General features: G+C 34.7%; 1 protein-coding gene across 6 annotated transcripts in view; it reads left to right on the top strand.

Moving 5' to 3' along the window:
- MON2 (MON2 homolog, regulator of endosome-to-Golgi trafficking) overlaps positions 1–22,421 on the top strand; it is a 128,131-nt gene extending 105,710 nt beyond the window's left edge. For 4 of the 6 annotated variants that reach the window (XM_003906705.5, XM_009181118.4, XM_003906703.5 and 1 more), the window contains 5 exons: positions 6,516–6,576; positions 8,620–8,743; positions 13,597–13,804; positions 16,347–16,429; positions 20,849–22,421. In XM_003906705.5, the coding sequence (XP_003906754.1) occupies positions 6,516–6,576; positions 8,620–8,743; positions 13,597–13,804; positions 16,347–16,429; positions 20,849–21,012 (640 nt within the window). In that variant the 3' untranslated portion in view covers positions 21,013–22,421. Of the gene's footprint in view, positions 1–6,515; positions 6,577–8,619; positions 8,744–10,612; positions 10,730–13,596; positions 13,805–16,346; positions 16,430–20,848 lie in introns of those variants that run through there. The other 2 variants (XM_003906704.5, XM_021922555.2) reach the window with 2 other exon arrangements.
- Positions 22,422–23,228: the final 807 nt, after the last annotated feature.

Below are 23,228 nucleotides of genomic sequence, written 5' to 3' on the forward strand. Positions count from 1 at the left end.
TAATTTAAAGCTTTTATTTAGGATGCTATTTTGACCCCTCACTGAACTACTTACTGTACGATGATTGGAACACAGACTACGTTTTTTGAATGAAGAATTTGCTGAGGTCCACCTAGAGCTGTGCTATTCAGTACAGTAGCAATCACTAGTTACAAATGACTAATTAAAACCAAACTTTAAATAAAATTAAAATTTTCTTCAGTCTCTCTAGGCATGTTTTAAGTACTCATTGCCATGGGTGACTAGCAGCTGCCACACTGGGTAGAGCAGATTATTGGACATTTCCATCATCACAGAAAGTTGTGTTGGGCAGGACAGATCTAAAGCATGCCCTTTTACTAAATGTGGACTTGTCTGTAATAGCTGTAATAACCAGGCATTGTTTAATCCTTCGAGCACAAGTAATTATCCTTTGTGTTACAATGGTGAAATTCTTTTCTGATACAGAGCCTTGCTCTGTTGCCCAGACCCAAGTGCAGCGGTGTGATCACAACTCGCTGCAGCCTCGACCTCCCAGACTCAAGCAATCCTCTCACCTCAGCCTCCTGAGCAGCTGGAACCACAAGTTCATGCCACTACACCTGGCTAATTTTTAAAATTTTTTGTAGAGATGGAGGGTCTCACTATGTTGCCTAGGTGTCTTGAACTCCTGGGCTCAAATGATCCTCCCACTTCGGCCTCACAAAGTTCTGGGATTGCAGACATGAGCCACTGCGCCTGGCCAATTTTTTAAATGTTTGTATCCATCAATCATTTTTTGATATTGTAGAATAATACTGTGTACTGCTAAATAACTGTTTAACATTATTAGTTTGAAACCACTTAAATTACGGGTGTGATGTAGTTGAAGAAAAAACTACATTGGCATATGGATAATGATTGAGTCCACAACAGAATGAATTAACTGAAAAAAATTTTCTTTACTATTCTAATATGATTTAATTATTCAGTAAAGAAAATTTCTAGGGTGCAGAAGATTAACTTGCATTTCCCCTATAAAAGTTTATCTTGTATTTCAGAATTTAAAATAATAATAGGTGATCCTAATTTCTGTCTTGCAAGTGGTCAGACTTTGTTTTGTATTTTATATATTTTTCACTTTGTATTTTATATATTTTTCTATATATTTTTCTATTTTATATATTTTTCATTTACATTGATACCAATGTAAGCATATTGTGTTTCTGAAGGAAAAATTATATGCACTCATAAAGTATATTCAAACAAATTATGTTTTCATCTTTAAAATAACTCTGAAAATTTGAGTTCCTTCATAGACATAAGAACCTGAGTCACTTAATTTGTGTCAAGCACATAGGTTGAGAAATTTAAATTTTTCCTTTTATTTTCTAATTTTCTATATATGCTTAATGCCCCATTAACAAATTGAATAAGCTTTCAGATCAGCTTTTTTTTTTTTTTTTTTTTTGCAATGAGTAAAACTTCTTTAAGTATTGCTTTCCCTAGCCAGATGTGGTGACACACCTGTAATCCCAGCTACTTTGGGAGGCTGAGGTGGGAGGATTGCTGAAGCCCAGGAGTTCAAATCCAGCCTGAACAACATAGCAAGATCCTGTCTATATAAAAAAAAAAGTTTTTCTATGTAAAATAATATTTTATATAATTTTGTATCAATGCAGTTGTATAATTTCATTTAAAATTTTGGCTCTAAATTTAGAAGTTTTTGTTTGCTTGTTTTTGTTTTTCTTGAGACAGTTTTTCTGCCATCTTCCTTATTCTTGAGTTTCTTATTAAATATTCTTCACTTTCTGGACTTTATTCTTATTTTATTAAATCTCGTTTTCCGGAGAGTTTTTTTAATATAGAAAAGTGAACACTGGAACCAACGGCCAAATAATAGTATTGTACATAATTTTGTATCAATGTAGTTGTATAATTTCATTTCAAATATTTTGCCTGATTATGGCTCTACTTATCTTAAAGGTTTGAATATGTTTGGTGTGTTGGAAAATACATTACTTAAGAAGCAGCCAGCATAGTGGATAAGAGCATTGGCTTGGCAGCCAGACTACCTGGATTCAAATCCCAGTAGTACTGCTTTGTACTGCTTTTTAGACAAGTTATTAAACCTTTCAGTGACTCATTTTTCTCACTGTTAAATGTCAGTAGTAATGCTGCCTAACTTATAGGGTTATTGTGAGGATTAAATCACTTAAAATGAGTGAATGCTTAGAATAGTACCTGGCATGTAAGTACTCTAAAATGCTTGTTACCGCTATTATTGTCATTAATGTTTTTTCTTTCTTTTAGAAAAGGTGACATTATACATGTTAATTCCTATGAAACAACTATGTTTTAAACCAGAATTCTAAAGGCCAAAACTCTAAATAACTGAGACTTAGAAATTTAGCTCTAAATTTGGAGGTTTTTGTTTGTTTGTTTTTATTTTACTTGAGACAGTGTCTTGATTTGTCACCCAGACTGCAGTGAAGTCGCATGTTCATGGCTCACTGCAGCCTTGACCTCCTGACCTCAAGTGATTCTCCCACCTCAGCCTCCCTTGTAACTCAGACTATAGGCGTACACCACCACACTCAGCTAATTTTTGTATTTTTTTGTAGAGACGGGATTTTGCCATGTTGCCCAGGCTTGGAGTTACTTTTAATGGCTAAAAAATAATAAAACTTCTAAATTCAGCTCTCAAGTAACACAGTATCAGTATTCCAAGTTATGGTTATTCTAGTTATAGACTGAAGCTTTCTACTCCATGGAGTAGTTGATGAACACACTAAATTGAGAGTCAGGAGACCTGTGACCTGGTTCTGACTTGCTGTCTACTTTCTGTTGATCATGAGCTGGTCCTTTCCCATCACTAGGCATTATTTTCTTTATTTGAAAGACAAAAAGAAGGCCAGCCGGAGTGTGTAATCCCAGCACTTTGTGAGGCCAAGTTGGGAGGATTGCTTGGGCCCAGGAGTTCAACACCAGCCTGGGCAACATAGTGAGACTCCGCCTCTACAAAAAAATTTTAAAATTAGCCAGGTGTGGTGGCGTGTGCCTGTAGTCACCACTACTTGGGATGCTGAGGTGGGATGATTGCTTGAACCCGGGAGATTGAGATTGCAGTGAGCTGTGATTGTGCCACCACACTCCAGCCTGGGCAACAGAGTGAGACCCTGTCTCAAAAAAGAAAGATGAAAAGTTATTTGTTAGAGTAATTGTAAAGGTCCTTGAATGTTTTTAAACAGCCTTTTTAACTTACAGCTTATATTGGATAAAGCCAGTTTAGTTTTTGTTTCATAGATCAAAAATAGTTTAAAGCTCAAATGGAAAGCTTTTATTGGTCAGTTGATACTAAAAATGCAGTGTTAAGAGAACTTAAAAACCATGTACATTTTCACAGTTTCATGAGAACAGGTTTTGTCTTAGTTTTTGTTTTCTAAATGACTGATAACTTTGGAGGTCATAAACTTTTAGATTTTAAACTTTACTTAATGCCACATATGTATTATGTTCTATAGCTGAAGTTTATCAGTAGTATTTGAACAGTAGCAAGATTACTTTGGAATGTTGCTTGGAATGGCAAGACTTAATGAATTTAAATAAGACTGATACTTGATCATCTTTTATATTGGTACCTTTATAAATCCTTTAACCTAATTAATATATACTCTAAGACTTTAAGAATAAACATATCTCTCTCTCTAATATTCCCCAACCTTTTTGATCTGCAAGATGCTTTGGCAAGGGAATACAATAACACAGAAACTACAAATAAAATCAACTAGAAGAAAAGAAAGCCTTTGCATGTCATTGAGGGCTATTATAAGTAAACAGTTTAAGAGAAAGAAAAAGTCAAAGTTGAAAAACATAAGGACTGCAATTTGGTAAACACTTGAAGTCTATTAGAAATTCATTCAGCCAACTTTGAATACCAAAACATGGTAGTTATCAAAGGAGACACAATGGGTGAGTGGGAAGTTATACAATTAATGATCTGTGGACCTTACATTAAAAATCACAAAGGACTGTGCAAAAGAATTGAAAACACATGTTCACACAAAAACTTGGACACTAATGTTCACAGCAGTGTTATTCATAGTAGCAAAAAAGTGAAAGTAACCCAAATGTTTATCAACTGCTGTATAGATAAATTGAATGTAGTGTATTCATACAGTGGAATATTTTTCAGCCATACAAAAGGATGAAGTGCTAATGCATGCTCTAACATGGATGAACATTTAAAACATAATGCTAAGTGGAAGAAACTAGACACAAAAGGCCATATATTGTATGATCTTGTTTATGGGATATATGCAGAGTAACAAATCCATAGAGACAAAGTAGATTTATGGTTCCCAGGAGTGGGGGGAAGGGAGATAAGGGGGAGTGATTCCTTATGGGTACAGAGTTTTTTTGGGGGGTGATCAAAATGTTCTGGAATTAGAAATGGTGATGTTTGTACAACTTTATGAATATACTAAGGAACACTAAATTGTATCTTTTAAAAGGGTGAATTTTATGATATGTAGATTATATTGCAACAAAAATTTTAATATGTCATACAGAGAGAACTGACAAAAAGTACAAATAACACTTTATCAGTTTGAAGGCTCTTTTTTATTTTAAAGAAAGATTCGTGAAAATAAATTTTTAAAGATTACTGTAGTTTTCAAATTTAAGGAATTTAAGATCTTACATGGCTCATTTGTAACCTGCAGTATTGACCATTGCCCCTTATAATTTATACATAAATTCTGTTAATCAGCATTTTTAAAGCTCAATCGATGTTTTTGATGTTTGCTAGTTATAAATTAAATAACTATTAGTTATTCAGTTTTTAGTTTTATATGCTACTCTCTTCCCTCATCATATGATATCTTAAAAATCTAGTTCAGTGTTTCTGGTATATGATCCAAATAGTATTAATATTATTAATGTGTGTTGAAATAAACACACTAATATACCTTAGCACATGCTGTACACACTAAAATTATTAATATTATTAGTGTGTATATTTCTATAACATAGAAACATAATATAGAAACAATATAGAAACACTGAACTATAATATAGAAATATACACACTAATAATATAGAAACATACACACTAATAATATTATTTTATTTTTTTGCTTCTTCATTTTTTGTTGATAATCAACTCATCCTTAGTTACCTCCACCATCATCACAAATCTTTTAATATTACTAAGCCCTTACCTTCCTTGGTTATAAATTAAACACAACTTTTGTCTCTAGAGATGCAGATATAGTCTGTGAAGCTGCTTTGATGGCAGTGATTGTGAAATTCTTCTGATTGGTTCAGGTTTGGGTAAATTTCTTTCAATTTTTTCCTCTAGTTCCTACTACCAATTTATAGTTAGCTTAGGACTTGGACACCAGAATCTAAGTTCCATGAGAAATGGACTGAGTCTATCTTGTTCACAGCTAGATCTTGAACACCCAAGAATATAATACCTGATGCAAAGTAATTGGTACTCAGTAGATATTTGTTGAATGAAAAATGTCCAAATCAATGAAACCACAGTCTGATGCCCATATATTCCTGTATATCAAATTGTATATTATACTTAATATACAGAAGTATATATTAAACCTAAATGTTCTAATACTATTTTTACATCTACAACATAAAAAAGAATAATGTAGGCTCAAATATCACATAAATCTAGGTTTAGATTGTGGCCTCGTCATTTACTTAAAGTGTGTTCTCGGGCATATTAGTTGGCATTCTAAGTTTCAGTTCCCTCTTCTGTTGATTATGTAATAATTACTACATGGAATTGCTATGGGAGATTAATACAAATAAAGCTCATGTACAGTGGCTGTCTAACTTTTTAGCTGTCATTATTCTAACAGTTATTACTATCCTATTCTCAATTGTTTTTAAATAGTATCTTGCTGTTTTTTTAACTTTATGTCCATTTTAATGTTCACTCTTATGAGCCACAGTCTGGAATCCACCACCTTGGTTCTCTCAGAACTATTGATTTCCTTTGTTCTTGTTGGAACAATTTTCTGCTTTAGAAAATCTGCATCAGTCCTCTTCTTTACAGATTTTCTCTCTTTATTGTAAAGATCTTTAATCCATTGTATTTGTTACAAATTAATGACTAATGGACTGTCTCTGAGTGAATAATTCAGCAGCTTCACTAAGGCTCTCTTAAATAACCACCAATATAAGTGAATTCAAGTAACACCACAATGGTAACTTCTGCTCTGCTGCAGATGATATATCTTTACCTTTCATTGTTTTTTCATTCATAATATCGAAAGAAGTTTAGTTCTACAGATTTTATTTAGTTCAAGATTGGACCTAGTGTTTTTGTAGTTACAGTATCATGTTTGTAATTAGCTTAATTGTTTAAACTAATTACTTTAATTTGTAATATTACTCTTCTAAATAAATAATAATGCCCCAACCTGGGTTGGAAGACATAATTTTTTGACATTTGAATACTGTTTATCTATTTTGTTTGTATTTGCAGGGAATATTTTATCTTTAAAAATCAAGTATTTTGTTTATTTTTTTAGCATACCTCCAGATAATCTCTCTATTCAAGAGTTTCAAAGAAATGAAAATATTGATGTCGAGGTAAGGAAGCTATTTAAAATGTTTTCCTGTGACCATTTTTGAAACCAAATAGTAAAAGTGTTTGAACTATACAGTTGCTGAAAGAAGAAAGTAATAGGTTAAGATTAAAACTGAAAGCATTAAAACTCTTACAGGTTAAATGTTGATGTTTAAAGGACTGACATTTTAAAAGTGACTTCCTTAGATTTGTTATAGTCTTGTGCTTTGTGCATGTTGTCCCAATACTTATTAATACTTCATTTAATAAGTTTAAAAAGAGTTGATTCAGTGAAATAAATCCATCAGTCAGGGGGCATGTATTTGAGAGCTTACTCTGCAGTTTGACATACCAGATGTTTCTGGTTCAAATTAATCAGTTGCTTGAATTTTTCCATTTTTAATCATCTGTATATACAGCCTATGGAATTCTTAAAGCAAATAGTGTTTTTTAAAGAATATATTTTGAGGCCAGGTGCAGTGGCTCAAGCCTGTAATCCCAGCACTTTGGGAGGCTGAGGTGGGCAGATCCCAAGGTCAGGAGATCGAGACCATCCTGGCTAATTCGGTGAAACCCCGTCTCTACTAAAAATACAAAAAATTAGCCGGGCGTGGTGGCGGGCACATGTAGGCCCAGCTACTCAGGAGGCTGAGGCAGGAGAATGGCGTGAACCCGGGAGGCGGAGCTTGCAGTGAGCCGAGATCACGCCACTGCACTCCAGCCTGGGCGACAGAGCGAGACTCTGTCTCAAAAAAAAAAAGAATATATTTTGAGGCTGGGAATGGTGACTCATACTTGTAATCCTAGTGCTTTGAGAGGCTGAGGCAGGAGGATTGCTTGAGACCAGGAGTTTGAGACCAGCCTATGCAACATAGCAAGACTTCATCTCTACAAAAAAAAAAAATTTAAGTTAATTGGGCATGGTGGTTCATACCTATAGTCCTAGTTACTCGGGAGACTGAGGTGAGAGGATCACTTGAGCTCAGGAGTTGGAGGCTTCAGTGAGCTACGACTGTACCACTGTGCTTCAGCCTGGGCAACAGAGCAAGACCCTGTCTCTAAAAAAAAAAAGTAAAAAAATAAGAAATATATTTTAAGGATTGTAAATGGAATTTAAATAAGCAGTTCTTGTGGTTGTGGATTTTTTTGTTGATGGTTAGGGTTTGGGAGGTTTTTTTTCTTTAAGTGGGATAGAGGAACCGAAATATACATTTGGCCGGGTGCAGTGGCCCATGCCTGTAATCTCAGCACTTTGGGAGGCGGAGGCGGGCAGATCACGAGGTCAAGAGATCAAGACCATCCTGGCTAACATGGTGAAACCTCATCTCTACTTAAAAAAAAAAAAAAATTAGCCGGGTGTGGTGGTGGGCCCCTGTAGTCCCAGCTACTCAGGAGGCTGAGACAGGAGAATGGCGTGAACCCGGGAGGTGGAGCTTGCAGTAAGCCAAGATCACGCCACTGCACTCCAGCCTGGGCAACAGAGCGAGACTCCATCTCAAAAATAAATCAATAAATCAATAAAATATACATTTAAAATGCATAGGCATTATATGGAAACAAAATATTGCCTTTTGTGCCATTACTGTATTAAAGCTCTTGTGGACTTTAAAGGACAAAATAACGTACTACCTGTTAGAAATAAACTATTTGACAAAAATGAATATAACTTTAATTTCTCTTACAGCTGGTAGTTTTTGGTTATAAAAAGTGATTTAAATGTTATTCTTAATCCTATTTTGAATATTTTAATTCTAACATGGGTAAATTTTCATATGCTGACTATTTTTCTCTAGAGCCCTATTTGCAGTTATCATGCTGAAGATCAACATTTGTCCAAATAGTAAACAGTTATGGTACTATTTTGTATTAAAGTTACTAAGACAGATGAGAGAAACAGATTAGTAGTCATCCTGTATGCTAACATTAAAATGTTTGTGTACTTCTTTAAAGGAGAGTTCTTTAACTGATTTTCATTTAAAGTAAAATTTAAATTTTACTCTAGAAATTATTTTAGTCAGTCTCTTTCAAGGAAAACAATACATTTACATTTGCCCCTTTTGTTTTAGGTAGTTCAGCTTATCAGCAATGAGATACTACCTTATGCCAATTTTATTCCTAAGGAATTTGTTGGTCAAATAATGACAATGCTTAACAAGGGCTCAATACATTCTCAGTCATCTTCATTTACAGGTATGTTATTTTAATTTTTTTTAAGTATTAAAAAGTATTGAAGTACTTTTGAAGAAACTGACAGTAGAAATGTTCAATCCTATGATTTTGGTAATGTAAACTGAAGAATGGTAAGGTGATTTTTAGGATTGTAATATAGAACTAAGCTTTATGAGGAGAAATGTTATGACATGACTATTCTGTGGAATAGAATGTTTTTATTCCATGTTTCTATTCTGTGGAATCTGATACATGATCAGAAACACTGAACTAAATCTTTTAAATATCATAATTGCAAACTGTGAAGAATTAAATTGCAGAGCACTTTGTGGAATCCATGGATGTCACTGCAGGCTGACACAAGTTTACCAGTTTTGTGAAGTCATAGATTGGAAAGGAATATAAAAATATGAATGTATATTCTGCCACTTAGCAGTCAATTAACTTTTGAGTCTCAGTTTTGTAATCTTTAAAATGGAGATATTAATACCATCTTCTCAGGACTATAAATTACAGAGTTTGTTTAAAAAAATAAGATGCCTCAACATTTTTTAAGGGAATTAACATTTACTCAGTGCCAACTATGTACAAGATACTGTGCTAGAATGTTATCTCATTTCTCACAACATTTCTGTGAGGATAGGTACGACCATATTACAGGAAAGAAAATTGATTTAGAAAGGTTGAAAAAATAAATTGCTTACAATCTTAGGACTAGAGGCCAAATTCATGCTTAATAAAGAACTACATGCTTCTTTTCATGATGTAATGCTGCCTTAATTGGGAACCGATATATAAATTACTGTTTGTTATTAATTCTCTTTTTCTAAACCTGAGCTCAAGTCTTAAATTGTGGCATCAGCCAGGTGCAGTGATTCATGCCCATAATCCCAGCATTCTGGGATCGCTACGTGGGATCCCAAGGTGGGAGGATCGCCTGAGGCCACGAGTTTAAGACCAGCCTGGGCAGCATAGTGAGACTGCCTCCATCTCTACAAAAAGTTTTAAAATTAGCTGGGCATGGTGACACATGCCTATAGTCCTAGCTACTCAGGTGGCTGAGGTGGGATGGCTTGAGCCCAGGAGGCTGAGAGGACAGAGTTATGATTGAACCACTGCATTTTAGAGTGCACTCTGGGCAACAGACCAAGACTCTTGTCTCATATATATGTATATATGATTTTAAAACTACACTTTGGGAGGCCAAGATGGGCAGATCACTTAAGGTCAGGAGTTCAAGACCAGCCTGACCAACATGGTGAAACCCTGCCTCCACTAAAAATAAAAAAATTAGCCGAGTGTGATGGCATGTGTCTGTTATCCCAGCTACACAGGAAGCTGAGGCAGGAAAATTGCTTGAATCCGGGAAGCAGAGGTTGCTGTGAGCCGGGATCACACTACTGTGCTCCAGCATGGGAGATAGAGCAAGACTGTCTCAAAACGAAAAAAGAAAAAAAAAAACAAAACTATAAATTTGTGCCATGCAGATCCTTAATCCTCAGAATTTACTAGAGCCTTAACTAGCTTCTCCTATTTTGTGCTGCGCATTTTAAAGAGCATTTATGTGTACAGTTTGACCACTAGATGTCTCTCATACTGCTTACTTCACATACTAGGTTTTTTTTTTAGCCCCGTTTTTAAAACTGGCCTGGTAAAGTACGAGTTTAGCAAAGATGAGAATCTCAGGGGGAAAATTTTAAAGCCCATTTATCTTAACGTAGCAAACATTTTATTATTAAGAGTATGCGAAAATATTTAATTTTTGGTAAAATACACATTAAGAACAATATTCACAATTAGGCATAAATGTTCAAAGTTAAATAAGGGCTGTTGAGTTACCAAGTATACTTTTCCTGGCAGTTTTCTGATAATATATCTTGCTATTTATAGTATTAAATTTACCAAGACAAGAAAGGTGCATGGACATTCTTTCAGTGACTTTGCCATATGACGCATGTCTTCTCAGCATTAACTTGGAGTTTTGTAACACCTGGGAAAGCTTCACGTGTGAGTCCTTCACCACCACAACAATGCTCCTGCTCATTCCTCTCATCAGACAAGGGCAATTTTGCAAGAGTTTCAGTGGGAAATCATTAGGCATCCACTTTACAGTTGTAATTTGGCTCCTTTTGGTTTATTTTTGTTTCGGATCTTAACATACCATTGAAGGACAGCCTTTTTCTTCAGTTAATAGTGTAAAAAAAATAGCATTGACATGGTTAAATTCCCAGGACCTCAGTTTTTTACAGATAAACTAAATGGCTGGTATCCTCGCTTACAAAAGTGTCTTGAACTTGATTGAGCTTATGTTGAGAAATAAAGTTTGTAGTTTTCATTAAAAAAAAAAAAAACTTGGAGTTTTCCTTAAACATATACATACAAAATGGTTCCTTGCTAAACAAGGCCAACCTGTAAACATAGAGGTTCCAGTGATGATTGGCCTTTTGCTTTTAAGTATGATCTGATAGTCAGAGCTCACAGACATTTGAGGAAATTCTCTAACACAAAAGAGAAAGACCAAAACAAATGAAGAGGGAGTAAAAGACATTGGGAGGAAACAGATAAAATGCACAGTCACTGAAAGCATAAAACTACAGTTAGGATGATCAAAGAGATAAAAGACTACAGCAATGAAACAATTTTAAAATGCTACATAAAAGGAGCAGTAGAAAAAGAAAGAAGGCTGGGCACGGTGGCTCCCAGCATTTAGAAGGCCGAGGCAGGAGGCTCACAGGAGTTTGAGACCAGCCTAAGCAACATGGCAAAACCCCATCTCTGCAAAGAATACAAATATTAGCTGGGCGAGATAGTACATGACTGTAGTCCCAGCTACTTAGGAGGCTGAGGTGGGAGGATCACCTGAGCTCAGGAGAACAAGGCTGCGATGAGCTGTGATTGCGCCACTGCACTCCAGCCTGGGTGACAGACTAGAGACTCTGTCTTTTTCAAAAACAAAAAAACAAGAAAGAACTCATAGAGACTAAAGATGTGATGACAAGTTTAGTGAAAGGTTGAAAGGAGAAGTAAAATGAATCCAAGGAGTCTAACATCTGACAAAGAGAGAACAAAGAAAATCTAGGAGAAGGAATTATCAAGGAAATAAACTGAAGAACTAAAGAAAAAAACTTCCGGATTAAAAATAGTGCCAAAAACAGTGAAAGAAAAAAGACCCACAATCAGGCATGTCATTATGAAATATCAGAATACCTGGGATAAAGATAAGACCCTAAAAGATTTCAGAAAGAAAAAAAAAAGTTCAGTACAAAAGACATTGGAGGCCAGGCACAGTGGCTTATGCCTGTAATCCCAGCACTTTCGGAGGGCAAGATGGGTGATCACTTGAAGTCAAGAGTTCAAGACTATCCTGGCCAACACAGTGAAACCCTGTCTCTACTTTAAAAAAATACAAAAATTAGCCAGGTGTGTGCCTGTAGTCCCAGCTACTCGGGAGTCTGAGGTGGGAGGATCTCTTGAACCTGGGAGGCGGAGGTTGCAGTAAGCTGAGGTCATGCCACTGCACTCCAGCCAGGGCAACAGAGTGAAGACCCTGTCTCAAAATAAAAAGAAAAACAGACACACACACACACACACACACACACAAAAACAGACATTGGAATTCTCAGAGGCAGTATTGGATGCTAAAAGACATTGAAGCAGTTGTAAATGGAAAGGACTTTTAACATGGAAGCTCCATGTTAAAAACTCATACTGTTGGCCAAGTATGAGTGTAAAACAGTAATTCTCCAATTTCAGCATGCATCATAATCAACCAGAGGACAAGCAATTGCTGAACTGTACCCCTGAATTTCTGATTCAGTAAGACTGGGCGACATGTGAATTTACATTTCTAACAAGTTTTCTGGTAATGCTGATGCTGCAGGGTACCTTTTTAAGTACCATAATATGTGACATTTTCAGAGGTACATGCTCTCAAAAGTTTTACTTCTCATTCATTCTTTCTCAGAAAGCTACTTCAAAATATGCTCTGTAAAAACAAAGTGGTAAACCAAGGAAAAATAAGGCATGAGGCTGGGCGCTGTGGCTCACGCCTGTAATCCCAGCACTTTGGGAGGCCAAGTGGGTGGATCACAAGGTCAGGAGATCAAGACCATCCTGGCTAACACAGTGAAACACCGACTCTACCAAAAATACAAAAATAGCTGGGTGTGGTGGCACGTGCCTGTAGTCCCAGCTATTCAGGAGGCTGAGGCAGGAGAATTACTTGAACCCAGGAAGCGGAGGTTGTGGTGAGCCAAGATTGCACCACTGCACTCCTGCCTGGGCAACAAGAGAAGACTCCGTCTCAAAAAAAAAAAAAAAAAAAAAAAAAAAAAGGAGAAAAAGAAGGCATGAGATCTTGGAAGTGGGATCTAACTCAAGAGATAATGGAAACAATTTCCAGGGTGATGGCAAAGACTAGTTTCAGGATATGGCAGAACAGCGTGTCTAGAGAGCAACTGCCAGACTGGAGCAGAGGTCACATTCCAGGAAAGAAGTTGTTGGGAGAGGGAAAAAGAGAGAAAAAGAGATTAATGCAAGTTTGGCCGCATGAAAAACTATTGTGAAGTATATTTTATAGTGCTGTTTTATAGTATAGAAAGACCAAGTCAAGAAATATGTTGAATAGAAGTGATGAGGATCTTGCCTTGTTTTTGATCTTGTGAGGGAGAATTTGTTTCTGTCTCTCTCTCTCTACACACACACATACACACACAACACAATTTCACTATATGTATGCTATTAGCTATAGGTTGTTCTAGATACCTTTCACCAGATTGAGGAATTTCCCTCTATTCCTAGTTTGCTACGCATTGTTATCATTAAAGCTCATTGATTTAACTTTTATTAACCATCAAAATTTGTTAATTTTACAGAAGCAGAGATTGATATTCGTTTGAGAGAGGAATTTTCTAAAATGTGTTTTGAAACATTGCTTCAGTTTTCCTTCAGTAATAAAGTCACAACACCTCAAGAAGGCTACATCTCACGAATGGCACTCTCAGTGCTTTTAAAGAGGTCCCAAGATGTACTACATCGCTATATAGAGGATGAAAGATTAAGTGGTAAATGCCCTCTTCCAAGGTATATATTTCATTTTATTAAAGAAATAAATGTATTGTTGTACTAATTGTTGATAACAAGGAAAATTCTGAAAAGCAAGTATTTTTGTAAGTGATCTGAACTAAGCTGAAGTTGTTTATAAGCTTATCCTATATGGTGTAAATATTCACAGGTTTTCCTGTAGACATATTAACATGTTTTGTTATGGGGTACTTTTTTAGACCCATCATGGAGGTTATGTAACATATGATACATAGGTACCAAATTACCTTTTTGAATTAAAAAAAAAATAAACTGAATTCCAAAATATATCTTCTTCCAGAGATTTCCAGATAAGGACTTGTGGATCTGTATGAACACATGATATTATTTCTCTATAGTGAAAATCATAAATCATATTTTAGGAATATCCTAGTTTGTTTTACAGTCATTTGCAGGTTTCTCTCTGTGTCAGCTAGCCTGATCTTAGGTCTTCTTTTCATCCAATCTGCTTAATTAAGCCCATGGACCTAAACTGATTTATTTCTCATCTATTCAACCTGTGTCAGTGGAAGGGGCACTAGGCTCTCCTGGTCAGCCAAGGCTAATCAGAGTTGGAGTACAGACCAGAATTCAACAAAGGATGCAGTCATACATTAGAGTTAGGTTGCAAATCTACTTTTTTAATGTGGAAATTAGAGTTTAAGACATAGCAAATGAAGCCAACAGAAAATAACATGGGAAAACATAGTTATCAAAGTCAGGAAAGACAAAAATCATTGTTGCCATCTCATAAGGTAGGACTAGAGAGGCAGATCACCAGCATTAAATCTTTGTGCACATTTTAATTTACTTATAATAAATTTCTGAAGTTGGAATTGACCTGTCAAAAGACACAGACATTTTATAGCTTTTGATATGCATTAACCAAATTTCCCAACAGAGATTTATACCAATTTACATTCTCCCAATGTCCCTTTCCTCAATTTTTAGCATTTTAAAATTATTTGCCAGTTTATCATTTATCTTTTTCTAATTTGGTGAATGAAAAATAGTCATATGGTAGTTTGCTTTCATTTTTTAATTACCAATGCATATTAGCTATTTGTATTTCTTCTTTTAGAATCCAGTGTATTTTGAATTTCTAGAACATAAATTATAACTTCTCATACTCAAATTTATACACAAAAACACTCCAAAGACAGATGTTAGTAATTTGGTTATGGGCATGATTGAAAATTGATTTCTGAAGTATACTTGGAAATGCGGTAATAAGGTTGTTTTGAGTGGAATATTGTTAGAATATATTTACATATTATAAAATATTATTTGATTTCAGAAGAAAACTTTCACTTTATTTTTTAATGTTCTAAGTCTTTACTTTTTAACAACTACCTTTAAATTGAGCCTTATTTATAATTGTCCTATGAAGTTATATTGTATCATTCTGTGTTTGTTGCAGTATCATTAAATTGTTTTCTAAAAAGCTACATTGCAACACAATAAAATACTTCAATGCTTACAATAGGAAGTCTTGAAATAGCACCCTGACATGGTATTAGAAAAGTCTTATCTGTACAATAACACAGATGCACACCAGGAATGGGGAGGGATGAGGGCGGGCCATAGACCAGAAGAGCTTTGTTTCTGTGAGGAGAAAGAAGGGAATCAAGCTACTCTTGTTGACCCTTTACTCCAAGTTCATTCTTCATTGCTAATGTCTCCAAATAGTGCTACCTTAGGATTGATTTCCAGCATGTTTCTTGTTTGTAGTATTAGAAAGTTAAATAAGTACCATTGTAATTTTGAATATACTTTCATCAGCATGGTAAAATATATGCCATGTGGTAATAGTAGTCTTGTTTCCATTTAAACTTTGGCAAAGCTCTTTTAGTACTAATTAGTTTAAAAAAAAAAAAAAACTTGTAGAGAAGTTTTAAAAGCATATATTATAAAATGTTTTAAGGGCAGGGCACAGTGGCTCATGCCTGTAATCCCAGCACTTTAGGAGGCCAAGGCAGGAGGATCACTTTGCAGGGGGATCACTTGAGCCTAGGAGTTCGAGACCAGCATGGGCAGCATAGCAAGACTTTGTTTCTACTTAAAAAAAAAAAATATTAGCCACACAACGTGGCATGCACCTGTAGTCCCAGCTACTCAGGAGGCTAAGTGGGAGGATCACTTGAGCCCAAGTAAAGGCTGCAGTGAGCTGTGATCTCACCATTGCACTCCAGCCTAAGTGACAGAGCAAGACCCTGTCTCAAAAAATCAATAAATAAAAATAAAACATTTTAAGTAATGTGAAATATCTTACAAATTTAATTTTTCATGAGTAGATTGCCCCACCCCTTTCTTAATTGATAAGTTATGGCAAGAATAACTACAAATTTGATTTACACACTGAAGTACATATAAATAAAATGATTTTTACTTTTATATACATTTAAAACTAACATTAACCTTGCATTGTATTGTGTTCAGTATTTTTCAAAAGTTCATCTATTTGCACAAACTTAGTTTAAAAAACAAACACACCTGGTAACTTTAAAATCTTAATGGAAATGATTTCCTATCTCTTTTTTAGGCAACAAGTAACAGAAATTATATTTGTTTTAAAAGCAGTCAGTACTCTTATTGATTCACTTAAGAAAACTCAGCCTGAGAATGGTAAGTGCTTAGAAACTCAGTTATTTTAAATTCATAGCATTTATGTTCTATTTGTGATGGACTTTTGTATTACTATTAATTTAACTGAATTATAGGAACATAACAGTCATTAGACTTCTTTTCTCCAGTTCTTATGACAACAAAACATCAAGTCCATTAGGATGTCAATTAAGTAAAATTAATTTGTAATGTTTTCATTTTTTATGAGGCAGTCTACCTGACTTTTTTTTTTTTTTTTTTTTTTTTTACTAAATTGTTCTGAAGTCAGGGTATTGCAAGAACAATCCATATTTCATATATTTTTTAATGTAGATCATTGACTTATTTGGGGAGAGATGGAAAAGGGCTTTATCTTCTATTTGTACTGATTTACTTTATAGATACAAACTGTATAAATAATTTTGAATCATTTTTATCATTCTTTCTCATTTATTTGCCCTTTCTGTTATTCATTCCTATCCAGTCCATTCTTTACATGATAGCCAGAAATGATTTTTCTATAGTAGGGCTTTGATCATTTATTTCCTCATCCTCTCAAAGCAAAAAAGTATTTTTCATTTACTGTTTCCTACCAAGTTGCAAAGAATACTGCACTCTGACTCCATTCTAGTCACACTTCATTTTCCACAATAGATTTCATTTCCCCTACTCTCCACTAAACTAAAATTCTCAATCTTCCCAAATTTTTCCAACCTTTTGTTTATTTCATTATCCAGCTTGTATCGACCTGTTTGGAATACCACCCTACTTTTAAACCTTGTTTTTAATCTCTTAAAGGTAAATAAGTCATCTTTTCATTGAATGCAAAGCTTTTTTATGCATACTTGTCTTGAAGCACTCTATTTGTATTACAATTATGCATGTACATGACTCATCTCCCTTTACATTGTTAAGATTTTTTGAGAGGATTTTCAGACTATGTTTTGTTCTATTTTGAATCCTCTACAACATTGCTTTTCAAAGTATGGTTTGTTGGACCAGCCATTGATTGGCTTCAACAGTTTTGTTACTGGTCTGGGACAAAATAGTGAGCTGGCGTCAGAATATAAATCAGATGTGTCACTAAACACACTGCTTGGTTCAGCTGACTTTTTTTTATACAGGAAGACATTGGTAAAGAAGAAAGCAGCGTGTTGGTTTACATTCTGGCAAAAGCTTCTTATTTTGTAGCAGATTGGCACTTTAAGGAGCATTACTTTCAATACCCAAGAAAAAAGGAGATTCCTAGTAAATTAATGAATGAGTTGTAGGATATTTATTCCTGTCAACTATTATATAAGTGGAGTAAATATGTATTTTTCTTTTCTTAAAATTCACCCATTGGTACTTTGGCCTAGAAAGGATATTATACTAAATCTTAAGAGGCAGTACACTTGTATTTATTCAACCCAAAGGGAGGGATGGAATTTCTAAGAAAAAGCCTGGGGCAATGTCCTGAATTTATCCTATTAGAGTTCAGATTTGGGTTTTCCTAAAATAGTGTTCTGGGCTGGTGCAGTGGCTCACACGTGCAATCCCAACACTTTGGGAGCCTGAGGTGGGAGGATTGCTTGAGTCTAGCAGTCTGAGACCATCCTGGACAATGTAGTCAGACCCCATCTTTTTTTTTTTTTTTTTTTTTAAAAAGAAGAACCAGAACGTGTATAAAGGGAGAAAAGGAAGCAAAAACTCAGTAAAAAGGTTATATGTATAAGACATTGTAGTAATAGATGATTTAACTAAATGAATCTTAAAAATTGTTTAATAGAGTTTGAATTAGGTCTCTGGGTCTATGAAGTAAAAATTTGAATGTAAGCATATAAGATGATATAACATTTTAGGACGCTGTGGTAAGCTTTATTAAGAAAAAGAATGACTTCCTTATTTGTTTCGGGGCTTTTTTGTGAGAAAAGATGCATTTGTTAGACTTATTTTTGTTTGGGGAGTTTTTTGTTTTTTTGTCTTTTTTCAGACAGGCTCTCGATCTGTCACCCAGGCTGGGGTGCAATGGTGTGATCGACGCTTACTGCGGCCTTGACCTCCTGGGCTCAAGCAATCCTCCCATCTTAGCCTCCCAAGTAGCTGGGACTGCAGACACGTGCCACCACATTCTGCTAATTGTTTTGTATTTTCAGTAGATATAGGGTCTTGCCATGTTGGCCAGGCTGGTCTCATACTCCTAAGCTCAAGCAGTCTGCCCACCTTCGCCTCCCAAACTGCTGGGATTGCAGGCATGAACCACTGCCCCCCAGCCGAGATTTTGTTTTCATCATTTTGCTTAATCTTTCTTTAAAATTTTAAATAGGTAGTATACATACACATGGTCCAAAAATCCAAAACTGTAAAATGATATACAGGGAAAAGTTTTAATATGATCTTTTCCTTATTCTTTATCTGCCCAGTTCTTACTTTACCACAGACAACCATTTTTATTAGTTTGTGGATCCCTGCAGAAGTTTATTTTCTAAATACAAAGCACATATTCTAATACTCCCCCATTCCTGTTTTGTACACAAATGAATATTTGTACACAATGAATTTTGTACACAAATGAATATTTAGATAGAGTCTTGCTCTGTTGCCCAGGCTGGCATGCAGTGGTGCAATCTCAGCTCACTGAAACCTCTGCCTGCCAGGTTTAAATGATTCTCCAGCCTCAGCCTCCTGAGTAGCTGGGACCATCACGTCTGGCTAATTTTTGTATTTTTAGTAGAGATGGGGTTTCACCATGTTGGCCAGGCCTGACCTCAGGTGATCCGCCCACCTTGGCCTCCCAAAGTGCTAGGATTACAGGCGTGAGACACCACGCCAGCCTAAAACATATTTTAATTTAAGAAATTTGACTTGCTTCCTTTGAGTTTAAGATGTCATCTTAACGTACTTTTGTGTTTTACCGTAATAAACCAAGGGTTAATTTGGTCAATTGACTCTCCATCTGGGACAACCTAGACAGGTTTCATTCTATCTAATCTTTTGTTAAATGATTAGTGTAAAGTTTCACAGGAGACAACTGAAGCAGACTTTTTAAAACTTCTTAAACAGTGGCTTTTAGACTTTTGTATTCTGTTAAGCAGCAAAATTCTTTTTACAAATGAAATGTGATGTGAATTCCCAACATATTGAAACAGAGAAAAGCAGAACAACTCCAGCCTGACTCCTCACCCTCAGCAATACCCATCAGCCCCGTTCCCCGTTTCTTATCACACCCACCCTGAGGAAGCCCCTGTTTGGGAAAAGAGGTTAAATTAACAGTATAGCATTTTTCCAAGATATGTACTAAGGCATGAACATTGATGATGTGTGTTGTCAGTAGATATTGGATGAAAAAAACTCCATAATTGAATTTGGGAACACTGGGTTAAAGTTAAATTTGTTCTTTTACTACAAGCCCTTAATAAATTGATATGAAGACTTTGTCTCCAAAAGGTGAGAGATACGAAACATCTGCCAAACTACTTTATCAGGAGCTTTTTCCTAAGAAGTAAATTGAGGAACACTAGTTTGAGAAACTCATTTCTTTATTTTACAGTGGGAGAAGTAAGATAAAGAGAAATTAAATGACTTGACCAGGGACACCCATCATTGCCTTATTTCAGACAGAATTTTAGGCAATTGACATCCAGTAAATTGTAGTGAGAAACAGAATCAAAGCTCTCTACACGTAGTATTTATTTTTCTTTAATACTATAATGCCTTTTAGATTTGAGACTTGTTTCACAAAATTTTTAAAATATATAAGTCTAAAAAAAATCTTGCATATTGGATGCCCAACATTATGCACAATACTTATAGGAAAATATAACTAATTGGGATGTAACACTTTTGCCCATTCAGTAGCAATAGCATTCAGCTGTACTATTTGTTCATGATAGTGGTGAAGAAGGCAGACATGGTTCCTCCCCACTCAAGTCTACATCTAATGATATACATTAAAGATTAGCAAACAGTACAAGACAACAATGAATCTGTTTGTGACCATTTGTAATTAAAAGTAACATCAAAGATATTACTGGGAAAATCATTAAACATATTTTGTATTTCAAAAGCTTTCTACTTTTAGCAGACAACTGAAAGTTTCTAATTCTTGAAACGTACACTACATCCTCTGGCAATTATATTAAAAATGCCAAAGTTTGGATTATTCTGAATTGCTTTGTTAGCTTTCAGAGCCTTTGCAAATTGAAATACCATTTAAAATGTACTTTATCAAATTTATTGTTACTGATGACTGCACACTGAACATATATTTTTTCCTATACCTTATTAAATATAGCAGGAAATCTTTGAAAAATTAAAAAGATAAAAAGATACAAGCTTGTAGAATCTTCGTATTTCAAAATTTTTTCTTTACATTCAGTTTAAAGGATTGTGTTCCTGTTAATTGAATAATGTCTGCTATTTAATTCTACCCTTTTGAGGTTTTATACTTTTGCATTACAGTTGATGGAAATACCTGGGCACAAGTAATCGCCTTATACCCAACTTTAGTAGAATGCATCACCTGCTCTTCTTCTGAAGTCTGTTCTGCACTTAAAGAGGCACTAGTTCCCTTTAAGGATTTCATGCAACCACCAGCATCCAGAGTTCAAAATGGAGAATCTTGACCGGCTACAATATATTTGAAAGAAGGAAGATATTCTAAAAAATGTTGGCTCCTAAGTGAGTCTTCTGTGAGAAGGACATTTCTTACTGCAAATAATTCTTGGCAGCTGTCATTGGCCTCCTTTAAATTGTACTTACCTAAGTTCAGTAATTCATATTACAAGCTTGCACATCAACAAAGGCTCCTGAATGAACAGCAGTGTAAGGCTTTAATAAATTAAACTGATGGGAGGGATAATTAACACTACAATATACGTGCTATCATATCTCCAATTGGTGATTTAAAGTGAGCTTATGTACAGTTTGTGGTGTATGTGGTTAATGATGTACTTTTTAAAAAGAAAGAAGAGATATTTCAATTCAGTCAGATTTATTAGGCTGGTGTTTTTGCACCCTTTTTCAAGTACAAAATTGTACTAGAATTTTATGCAAGATGGTACTGTAACATTCCATATTATCTATAACCAGCCTTTGTTAACAAAGGGAACTTACTTGTGTGTATAATAAATGGTACAGTTCTGTATAAAATAGTTGCATTTATTTAAATTTTAAAAGTATTGATAATGTTAAATGCTTAAAGCTCTATTTATTATTAATACAAAATTGTTTGCTTACATTTTTACTTATAATTTGCCTTCTTATGTGGCGGATAAGCTCACCATATGATCATGCAGTTAGCTTCATGCTTATTTTAAATGTATTATTAGTGACCATTAAACATCTGACCAGTAAGGTCATGTGAACACAGCAGCAAATAGTTTATGATTTGCTGATTTTGCAACTTTGAAATATAGGTTCTTAATACATAGATACATATTGTAGCACTATGACTTCATCATACCTCATTTCTTTAAATAGCTATCCAAGCTTTCACTGAAGTCTGTCTGTTTTTTATATTTGCTGTCTGGATTTTAAAGACTTTTCATATTTTATATTTCTACTGATTTTGTTTCCCCTAACAACATTTGTCACTGTCTTTGAATTATGACCCAGGCAAGATGATTTCAGATTTTCTAAAATTTTGCCTGTGAGGTTTTGTTCATATCAGCACTTCATTTTGTAATGTCTTCTCAAGAAAAATACCTATGTTAACTCACAAGTATAAAATATGTGTGTATTATAAAACATTGAAAAGTGTATTTTTGGAGATAGTCAAACATTTAGAAGTGCAGTGAACTTGCTGTCATGGAGTAAAATGCTAATTATGTTTCACTTTCCTATCCTAGTGAAAAAAAAAAGTGCTCTTGAGTACAATACCTTAATTATTTCTTAAAATACTGACTTTGACCTAGCTCACTGTATTTTTTATTTAATTGATTATGGATTATAATATTTTTCTTCTGAGTTAAATTTTCATAATTTATGTGAAGACACAAAGATGTTTAAAACAATGATTATTCATAAGAAATCATAATGGTCTCGGTATTATTTTAGTGTATTGGAAGGTCTTTGATCTTAATAGAATTTATAAATTTCAGCTTCTCCAGAATAATCATAAAACTGCAAAAAGATATTAGAATTGAGTCATGATTGAGATACAGTTTTGAGGCTATTATACTTGTATAATTATTTAATTTGTACTATTATCTGTAATGTGGTAAGGTCTTTATTTGAGGGGATATTTTTTATTTACATGAATTACTGAATTTCTATTTTATTATTTCACCTAAAATTAAGGTAAAATATGGCATTTCATAAGTTCTGCTTTCAGCATTTTCCTTAAAGTTGTAAAAAATAATCATTCAAGCTATGTACTTATTTTCTATATTTGGGTATGTTAAATTGAGGATTAGAAAAATCCACATAATCACTGATAAAGCATTGAAACAGAATAACCCAAGGGTAGGGTACCAATTCGGTAACATGTTGAAAATATTGCCATGCATTTATTCAAAGGAAAATGGTCTATACTTGAGAAATAACAGATCAGTTACAATTAAGATAATTAAATAGTTAAATATGAGTGAAGTATATGCAATATACATTTATATGAACCAAAGCTTGCTTTATCAGGACCATGCCCTACAGTTCAAAACATAAACATAGTGAACGTGTTAATATCATATAAGAAGGTAATGCCAGTCTTAGTGTGAAGCAAGTGGGTGGCCCCCTTGGTAGTATAATTTGACAGGCTTTTCCTCCAGAATATTTCCTGTCACCCTCCAAGAGTCACTACAGTAATTCATTCCCTTGAGTCAAGCATTCCTCTAGGTTGCAT

This window comes from Papio anubis, chromosome 9, assembly GCF_008728515.1.
Source record: "Papio anubis isolate 15944 chromosome 9, Panubis1.0, whole genome shotgun sequence".
Taxonomy (NCBI): domain Eukaryota; kingdom Metazoa; phylum Chordata; class Mammalia; order Primates; family Cercopithecidae; genus Papio; species Papio anubis.